The 10,394-nt window shown below is 39.5% G+C and overlaps 1 protein-coding gene and 1 long non-coding RNA gene across 4 annotated transcripts in view; one reads left to right on the top strand and one right to left on the bottom strand.

Moving 5' to 3' along the window:
- LOC123503465 overlaps positions 1–1,270 on the top strand; it is a 2,512-nt gene extending 1,242 nt beyond the window's left edge. The window contains exon 2 of the long non-coding RNA XR_006674470.1: positions 419–1,270. This is a non-coding gene — a long non-coding RNA (uncharacterized LOC123503465). The remainder of the gene's footprint in view (positions 1–418) is intronic.
- A 671-nt stretch (positions 1,271–1,941) lies between these two features.
- Positions 1,942–8,852, bottom strand: LOC123503463. Of its 3 annotated transcripts, none has more exons than XR_006674468.1 (2): positions 8,445–8,852; positions 1,942–2,916 (listed from the first exon to the last, which is right to left on the bottom strand). XR_006674468.1 is itself a non-coding variant. In XM_045253248.1 (2 exons), the coding sequence occupies exons 1-2, from the start codon at positions 8,350–8,352 to the stop codon at positions 2,681–2,683; spliced, it is 312 nt and encodes a 103-aa protein (XP_045109183.1). In that variant the 5' UTR covers positions 8,353–8,393; the 3' UTR covers positions 1,942–2,680. The 3 variants fall into 3 exon arrangements, 1 of the variants encoding a protein (XP_045109183.1); XR_006674469.1 differs by having other exon boundaries at positions 8,460–8,852; XM_045253248.1 differs by lacking the exon at positions 8,445–8,852 and adding an exon at positions 8,277–8,393.
- Positions 8,853–10,394: the final 1,542 nt, after the last annotated feature.

The following is a 10,394-nucleotide window of genomic DNA, read 5'->3' as shown; positions in this document are numbered from 1 at the left end:
GTAGGGTAGGGGTTTCTCTTTGTTGAGGTCAATTTGACCCGCCTTGGACAAGTCCAGGTTGTGTTGGGAGTCGGTGCATCAGGTTGGGTAACACCTGGTAGGATTATTGTTAGTGGGATATTTCGTTGTGTGTGTGAATTGCTGGATGCCGTGACGTTTCAGCCCCAGTTTCGTGTGCTGTGAACCAGTGTACCAACCATTAAATGTGAAGTTGAGGCTGAATGTTAGTGCTGAAACGTAAAGTCCTTCGGTAATATATTCAGTTGCATTTAATTTGAGGCTAATCACTCTGATGATCATACCATGCAGTTTTCCCTGTATCATAGAAAAGGTCTTAGATTTGGCATAAAGAATTACTTAATGACACAGCAGGTGGAGGATGTTTCTTGATTGATGATTGGTAACTTTATTGTTGCAGCAGTGTATACTTCAAGGGACAAGGTCGGGTCATGCCGGTCACCCACTAAACGGAGTAAGAAGGTCTCGGGCGTCAGTCAAGAGATGGACCACGCCCCGCCACAAGTCTGGCACCGGCGTCCCTACATTGGCGCACTACTAACTTGAAGCCACATCTATTTCACCCCAGCGAACTCGTGAGCCACAGCGGCACGCCAGTCCAATTTGTATCCGCCCAAGCGTCTGAGAAGCTCCGTCATCCTCCTCTGTGACCATGTGATAGCAGTGCATCTCCAGTGTGCCTCCTCAGAAGAGGACGCGGACCGCGGAGGCGTGCGGTCCGTCACAGGCAGGGACTGGGCCGTTTCGCCTCGTTCACTGGAGGCGTAGGCTGTCAGGAATTATTCGGTCTTGGGTGTTAAAGATAACATGAGGGTGATGGAAGCAAAATCAGAATAAAATTAATACCGGTGACTTGTTTTGTAAAGAAGCGAGGAATGGAGAAAATTATAACAAATTGTTTCGTAGTGGTGGGTAAAATGGAATGCACTAAACATAACAGGGCGCACACCACACTACACCACACCTGTCCTACAATTGAGGAAAATGTTGTTCATGATTAAAATGCTATTTGTTACAGGTCCTGTCACTACTGAAGGGAAAACCAAACCAGCGTGTCCTGACAACCCTGAACCTGCGGGCTGCGGCAGGAAACTGGCTCTTCTTGCATTGCAGGACACACTGCTTCCCTCCACCTTCCACGGAGGAATTGGGAACTTGCCCTGACAACTGACAACACGCGGTGCCATCCAGGGAGGGAGGACGCCTGCCTTGCGTCATGTAACCTGACCTAACCAATACATATTGCCAGTCACACTTGTAATATTATTAATTCCATCTGATGTGAATGTACGCGTATTGGTGTTATTCCTTAAATGTTCTGTGATGTATCCACACGACTGGTGTTACTACTTCATAATAAATCAGGAGGAAGAAAAGTGATATTGATGCTTTTAATTCCTTTATTCTTTTAGGGATACTTCTGAAACATACTAATCTCACGAATATGAAGCCTATCTTCATTACACCTCAGTCTAAACCTAACCTAACCCAATCAAGCCCCACAATAAATATACCACCAGCTCAAAAGCTGAAAAGTAGTAGAAAAGAACTGCAACAATCCTGAGGCATTCACTGCTGAAAACTGCCTCCAAAGCAGCAAAACTGGCAAAAAAAATGCTAAAAAATGTTGAAAAGAAGCTGCAAAACAGGTGAAAGGCAAAAAAATGCTGAAAACTTGTCACCCAAAGCAGCAAAAATGGCAAAAAAAAAAATGCTGAAAACTGCCTCCAAAGCAGCAAAAATGGCAAAAAAAATGCTGAAAACTGTCCCCAAAAACTAAAAAAAATTAAAACTGTCCCCAAAGCAGCAAAAATGGCAAAAAAAATGCTGAAAACTGTCCCCAAAAACTGTACTAAGTCATAAATACTCCGAAGAGTCTCCGGAGAAAGCGCAGATGTGTATTTGGGTTAACAATACAATGAAGAGTCTCCCTTCCTTTTATTCAATCCACAACACATTTTGACAACTCAAAACTCTGCCAAAATTTTCAACTTAGAAAATTTTACAATGCAATACTAACTAGAATTTGTACAATGGAAAACTCTACCCAAATTTTCAACTAAAAATTTTACAGCCCAATACTAGAATTTGTACACTAGAAAATTTTTACAATTTAGAAAATTTTACAATGCAATACTAGAATTTGTACAATTGAAAACTCTACCAAAATTTTCAACTTAGAAATTTTACAGCACAATACTAAAAATTTTACAGCACAATACTAAAAATTTTACAAAATTTTACAGCGCAATACTAAAAATTTTACAGCGCAATACTAGAATTTGTACATTAGAAAATTTTTACAATTTTCAACTCAGCAATTTTTACATTTGACTAGCAGAATTCGTACAATTTTTGCAAATTTCAACTCTACAATTTTTTCTAGTTTTACATTACTCTAGGAATGTCTTCAACTTACAAAATTATTTCAAAAGTATTAGAGAAAGAAAAATGAGGAAAGTTGCAAGAGGAAACATAAGGCCTGGACACACATGGCAGCAGTGCTTGTATGAACAGATCTGTCTCACTCCACCTATCATTGCCATGAGGCCGGTACACACATGGCAACAGTCCCTGTCAGAACAGGTCTGCCTTACTCCCTGTAGCTAAATATACGCTGACATGTAATGAAGTGATTCGATGCACAAGGGTCAACACAATGTCACAATCTATCAATATGAGTGATGACATACAATCCTCCGGTCAAAACTGTGTGCACTACTTTCCACAAAACAAGAAAGCATGAAGCAATGATGCTGTGAATGTTGCAGCATCCTCCATCCTTGTCTCTCTCTGTCTTGACGCATCCTCCATCCTTGCCACTCTCAGTCTTGCACTCTCCACACACGTTTATGCAAGCAATGTGCAGTGTGCAGTGTGCCGCTGGACCTCCAAAGCCTACAACAAAAGAAAGGAGTCAACAAAAGTTCATGTTTTGCAATCATTTACCTTCATGTCATCTTTATCAATCTGAAATTGTCAAAACTGCTCACTTGTAATCACATTTGTGGTACACCAAGACATATAAAAAACCCAGCCAAGCAAAGTCACACTATCTTTTTGTATGCAAGACAGAAACCAGCCAAGGGCAACAAAAGTAAAAAAAAAAAAAAAGACCCACTTGAATTGCAAGTTCACTTAAAGATTGGTACAGAATTAGCCAAAGGACAGGGACAAATGTGTTGACACCTCCCTCTTAAAAGACGTCCAGTGGTAGAAAGATGGAAATACAGAAGCAGGCAGGGAGTTCAAGAGTTTACTAGAGAAAGGTGTGAAGGATTGAGAGTACTGGTTAACTCTTGTGTTAGAGAATTGGACAGAATAGTGGTGAAGGATTGAGAGTACTGGTTAACTCTTGCATCAGAGAGGTGGACAGAATAGTGGTGAAGGATTGAGAGCACTGGTTAACTCTTGCATTAGAGAGGTGAACAGAATAATGGTGAAGGATTGAGAGTAGTACTGGTTAACTCATGTATTAAAGAGGAGGACAGAATAGGGATGAGAGGAAGTGTGTGTGTGTGTGTGTGTGATCTAGACCATGAGAATGTGTAGAGTTATGTGTGGTGTACTGGTTGAAACTGCAATAATACTGAAGACCTAAACCATTTCCTCCTACACTGCCCAGCCTACACCAATGAAAGATGCAAACATCCCAATTGGCAGCGTCCTTACCCAGAAAATGAAGAACAACTCAATGAAAAATTAATTTTTGAAAATCTAGTATAGAAGAAAATAAGAGAACAAAGAGTACTAAAAAATTTAAATAATAATTAATTACAGCAACAGCCTCAGACAAAACCCAAACCAAAACACATCAACAAGGGCCAAGGAATTGTTGCAGTTTGAACCAATACACCACAAGGAACTACACATTCTCACGGTCTAGATCACACTTCTACGACCATTTCTAACCCCAATTTACCCTATTGTAAATTAATAACTTCAGGACAGAATTTCTAAGATTTACCTCAATTTTAGCTCTGGATTCTTCCACAGCAGTCAGTCAGAGGGTACTGAGTGTGTCCGTGTGGTAGGGTTAGGTTAGGTTACGTTTAGAGTAGAGTTCTGGTGTTCACAATATTCAGGCAATTCATTGAGTGCGTAGGAAATTTCCTTAGAATTTTTAGTCCAAGTATTTGGTTTTATTTCCCTAGACTTTTCATAGGGGTCAAATTTTGCTCGTTTTTTTGTTTCCCACCCTAAAACCCCTTTCCTAAGAGGTCCCCAAGCCTGTTAGACACGGGAAAAAAGAAATAAAAGACAGGGTAAATTGAAACTGCAAATTTTCCAGTGCCGACATCCAGGCTACACTTCCACCAGTCAACTGAACTGAACTTGACCCTCATGCAATAGATAGACATTAATTAAGCCTGTCCCTTCCATTTACTAAGCTGCCTTCCCCATGCACGCCTAGTGCTAGGACTGTGATCTCTGGTTTGTTAAGGTCTGTCACCGCTACACTAGATCGCAGGAGACTTGTTCGAGTCGGATGTCCATTGCTTTCTAATCTTCCTGCCATGATTTCTAGTCCTATTTCCCTCCTCTAAGGTAAAGAAAGATCTCACATCTATGTAGTTTGTATCTGAGAACATTTTAAATAACTCTATCATATCCCTCTTATACATCTCCTCTCAAATGAAAACATGTTTAATTCCTTTAATCTATCTCTATACTCCAGGCGCTTTAATGCTGGTATCATCCTAGTTGCTCTTCTCTGAACTGCTTCTAACATGTTGATATCCTGCCTATAGTGGGGTGACCAGGCCTGTATGCAATACTCTAAATGGGGCCTAACATAGGAATTATATAAGCTACGCACCACTTCCTTACTTTTATAACTAACATTTCTATTTATAAAACCCAGGATCCTATTTGCCCTATTTCTTGCTTCTAAACATTGCTTTGAAAATTTCATAGTCCTGTCTATCACTACTCCTAAATCCTTTCCTTCCTCTACTGCCTCTAGCCAACATCCCTCCATCTCATAGTTAAAGTTTGTGTTGTCTTTACCTAAATGCATAACCTGACACTTTTAGAATTAAACTCCATCTGCCACCTGTCTGCCCATGCTATCAGCCTGTCCAGGTCTCGTTGTATTCTGTAATTGTCCTTTTCACCCTGTACTGCACATGCTATCTTAGTATCATCTGCAAACTTTGATACTTTGCTACTAATTCCTATATCTAAATCGTTAATGTACACCAAGAAAAGAAGAGGTCCTAGCACTGATCCTTGGGGTACCCCACTAACCACTTCCTTCCACTCAGACATTGCCCCATTTAATACTACTCTCTGTTTCCTATCAGAAAGCCATTCACTAATCCAATCAACTAACCTACCCCTATCCCATGTAGTCTCAATTTGTACACTAGCCTCCTATGCGGTACCTTATCAAACGCCTTGCTAAAATCTAGATATATAACATCTATGCTATTTCCATCATCTAACTCCTTGGTAATATATTCTAAGATATCGAGCAAATTTGTAAGACAGGACCTCCCTGATCTAAAGCCATGTTGGGTATCTCTAATTAATCTATTCTCATTTAAATGCTCCCAAATACTACCCTTAATGATTTTCTCTAGTATCTTACATACTATACTAGTTAAACTGATCGGTCTATAATTATTCGCATCATCCTTCCTACCTTTTTAAATATTGGAGTAACATTAGCTAACTTCCAGTCCTGAGGTATCTCAGCAAACCTAAGTGATCTTTCAAAGATTAACTTAAGTGCTTCAGAAATACTGTCTACACCCTCCCTAAGTACTCTGGCATGTAGCTCATCAGGACCACTAGCTTTCCTATCGTCTAGTTCAAGAATAAATTTCCTAATAATTCCCGGTTTTATATCAATATTTTCTAAAGCTCTTAAACTACTCGTCGCACTGTTTGTAACAGGATTTCCTATTCTTTCCTAGTAAATACTGAAGAAAATTGTTCATTCAATAATTCTACTATGTCTTCATTTTGATCCACTACTACACCATCTTTTCTGAGTGGTCCAATCCTATCCTTATTTCTTTTATCACTGACCTTGTAATAACTATATAATTTTTGGGATCTTTACTCCCAGCTCTAGCTAGTTTTATCTCTGCCTGCCTTTTACTTTTTTTATAACCTTACTCAAATCATCCCTGACCTGTCTGTACCTAATCAAATCTACATCTTCCCACTTTTCTGCAACTCTCTGTATGCCCTCTTCTTCTCTCTGATCTGGCTACCTATCTCATGAGTCCACCATAATGGCTTCCTGTTTCTCTGCCTTATATCTTTGTAAGGGATACACTGCATCACTATACCCTTTACTACAACCTTAAAAATATCCCACATCTCCTGTGCAGTTTTATTTCCAAAACTATCTTCCCAGTTTACCTCTCCTAATAACTGACGTAACCTACCATAATTGCCTTTCTGATAGTTTGGGACTCTAGTCTTATTCACTATATTATCCCTACTGGAATTAATGATAAATCTAATTATATGATGGTCACTGTTTGCTAAAGTCTCTCCTACCTCAACTTCCTTTAAACAATGCTCAATATTTGTTAGTACTATGTCTAAAACCTTCCTCCCCTAGTAGGTTTATCTACCATCTGCACTAAATAGTTATCCTGAAAACTTTCCATAAACTTATTTTCACTAGCATCTCCTACCATCCTCTCCCAGTTTACTGACTTAAGATTAAAATCCCTAAGATAATTGTCTGACTAGTACACCCCTATTTATCTCATCTACCATAAGGTTGTCTACATCTGCTGACTGGTTAGGTGGCCTATAAAAGCTCCTACTCTAATAACCTTACTTTTGTTTACTCTAACATCCAGCCATAAGGACTCTACTCTGTTATCTACCTTAATACCATTAACCTGACTGGAAATGAAGGATTTTTTACATAAATAACTACTCCTCCGCCTATCCTACCAATTCTCTGGTGTAAATACATAATGTATCCATCTACTTCATATTCTTTCCTATTTTCCTAAACTTTTCCTCATTTACCCATGCCTCTGTGACACATACAACATCTAAGTCCTCCTCAACTATATAACTAGATAACTCGTCCTTCTTGTTCCTAAGACTCCTGGCATTTACATAAAAACATTTAAGTCCTGCTACCTTCCTAGATGCTGTCTCCTTATTTGGAATCCTAATCTTATTCTCTCCTATTTGCACCTGGAAATCTTTCCTAATCTTTTCACTATCTCTGTTTATCCTATCTAATTTATGTCTAGCATCTTTCTTCTGGAATGCATTTGCTACCTCACCCCCTACACTCCATCCCAACTCCCCTCCAGACATCCACTCAGCACATCCACACCCTTCCTACTCAGATGCACACCATCCCTAGCATACAAATCCCTTCGCCCATAGAACCTATCCCATACATCCACAAAGCTGACACCCACATCCTTACACATCCCTTTTACCCGATCATTCACACCAATGGCTCTAGACAACCATTCCTGCTAACATACACACGAGGCAAGATTCCTGACACTACACACCTCCTACCACTCTCCCTTATCTTGCCTAACATTTCCCGAAATCTTGCCACTAACTCCTCCGACCCACCTGCTCTGACATCGTTCCCACCTACGTGCAAAACTACTACACCCTCCCTCTCCATCCCCCCAACCCTCTTCTGCACCTCCTCACTCACTGCCTTCACACCTGCACCAGGCATACACACGTTCGTCCTCCTATCCCTGTCTTTCCCACAGAAAGTGCTATCTAAATACCTAACCTGAGAGTCACCCACCACACACACCTGAGGTGTGCTAGGCACAACCATCCTCCTCCTCTCCTCTACCCCCTTCTTTCTCCTTTCACTCACCACAACCACTTCATTCACTCCACTCACTCTCCCCTTCCCCCTCCAACAAACCGAACCTATTTTCACACTCAACAGGTTTAGTCCTATCCTCCCTAACTATCTCCGCTTTCCTTCCCCTCGCAACCTGCCATCTCTGCCTATCCTGACTACTATCTTTCCCAGTCTGGCTCGCCTGCTCCCTCTTCCCCACTCTGCTCTTCCCGACAGAGGGCCAAGCCACCCTGTCGCCCTCAGAAGGTCCAACCTTCGGCCTAACACTGATCTCCTGCCTAATTTTTTCCACTGCCTCCCCAAGCCTCTTAACCTCCTCCTTCAATTCAAAGATGAGAACTTCGTTCGCACTTTTCCCCTCACTTAGCTTTCATGCCTCTTATTTTCCTGGTATAGGCTCTTTGTACTGACTCCAGCTCTTGTAAGTCACCTTTTCTGTGGGGTGACCAGATCTGGTTGCAGTAGTTCAGTATTGGTTGGATAAGAGCCTTCCACAGTGCCTGCATGACGTCCTTTTCCCTTGATTAGAAAGCATCACCAGTTCATTTGCTTTCAACCATTGTGAGTAATACCAAACAACAGACATTTTTGTGAGTACCTTTGTGAGTCATACCAGATGTCAGACATTTTTGTGATTTCCTTTGAAGGGGCACAGCGCGGCGGCACCATGTTAGCTTGTTAGGAGGGAGTGGCTTTAGTGAGTGTTGTTGTCTCGTCTGGGTTCTGTCTCTTCTTGATCTTGATGGTACAGGTGACGCAGAATTTCTTCTGGGTCAGGCCTTTGTATCGGCAGAATCTGTGGTGTGGATGAGTCGGAAAGCCTTGCCTTTGTAACGGGGCTTCCCTCACGATCTTCTAGTGTTTGTTTGATGTTGCAAAATTGAAGGGGCGCAAAATATTGATTTAAAATTCATGTATACTTAATAAACAAGTGCAATATGCCTAATCTCAGGTTTTTATTACTTTCGGGAGCGGCATTTTCAGGCTTCGCCCCATGTCAGTTTATTTCACTACGCCACTGCATGTTACGTATGTTTCAATGGGGATGGTGAGTGTCAATGTGAGTGCCTTCATTGAAATGCATGTAGTGATTATGTGACTTGAGTGTGACTTTTTTTTCTAATTTGCAGCGGCCCTCAACGAACTTCAGTGTGTGTTATTGGTAGTTTGGTGGTTTTCATGTATTTCCATAGTAGTATATAATAATAATAATAATAATAATTATTATTATTATTATTATTATTATTATTATTATTATTATTATTATTATTATTATTATTATTATTATTATTATTATTATTATTATTATTATTATTATTATTATTATTATTATTATTATTATTATTATTATTATTATTATTATTATCATCATCATCATCATCATCATCATCATCATCATCATTAGTAGTAGTAGTAGTAGTAGTAGTAGTTATAGTAATAGAAGCTATTATATTCTTATTTTTTTTCTTATTATTCTTTTTCTTCTTATTATTATTATTATTACTATTATTGTTATTATTATCATTATTATTATTACTATAGTAGTAGTAATAGTAATACCAGTAGTAGCAGTTTCATTAAGTACTGTACATCAATTTTTTTTGACGAGACCTTCCACTCCTTTGTCAGGATCATAACCATTATCAGCAAGAGAGTTATCTAGGTCAGCAATTCTAACATTGTCTTATTGTTAGTTCTTAAAGTTGTGCAACAAGTTCTTGAGCAGTCTCCAAATCATGTAATAATCCAAGAGTATTAGAATTACAACTACTAAAATACCAATGTAATTGTAATTGTATGTACTCTGAACCACTTTTTCTGAACGAATATGGTACCACTTTTTGCAGCAGTTGCTCAACATAGCTAGATCATTATCACATACCTACTCATCACATTCTGGACAAACATGACCATCATAACTTAGTGATGCCCTGATCACAACCATCTGGGCCATGACCACCACCATACTACCACCTGTGTTTACTTTTACAGTAGCACCAATGTTCCTTTCTTTATCATAGTTTCTTTGTTTCCTTTTAGTATCCCATCCACATCTAGTAATAGTAGGCCTTTAAATCACAATCCAAAGTTCACAGCAAGAGACAAAAAAATGGATGGCATATGTGGGTCCTATGCAGAGGGCAAGTGCACGTCCTATCACGCAGGAGTGGAAGAGTAACCACCACCAAACCACTGTCATGGATGGGAAGGAAATACAGTATGTAGAAGTAATGTGTAGTCAGGGCAGGAGAAGGGACAAAGGTATTGTTGTTGCCTTCTTTAGAAATTATGATTCTGGTTGTTGATTTTATTTTCCAGTAATATAGGTTCTGCTATTGTTCTGAGGATGAACTTTTGAAATCTACATAATTAATTAATGTATTGAACTCCTTGACTCCTCATGTGTACAGAAAAATTCTCAGAATATGTAATACCAACATTTTTTTTTATCAGATGTCAGAGACAGATGAGTTTATAATGTTTCTGAGTGATATAGAATTTATAGCAAAGAGGACAAGCAAAATTCTGAGAATCAATAGCCAGAATA

This window comes from Portunus trituberculatus, chromosome 14 (assembly GCF_017591435.1).
Source record: "Portunus trituberculatus isolate SZX2019 chromosome 14, ASM1759143v1, whole genome shotgun sequence".
NCBI lineage: Eukaryota > Metazoa > Arthropoda > Malacostraca > Decapoda > Portunidae > Portunus > Portunus trituberculatus.
This window is presented reverse-complemented; position numbering and strand designations above follow the sequence as displayed.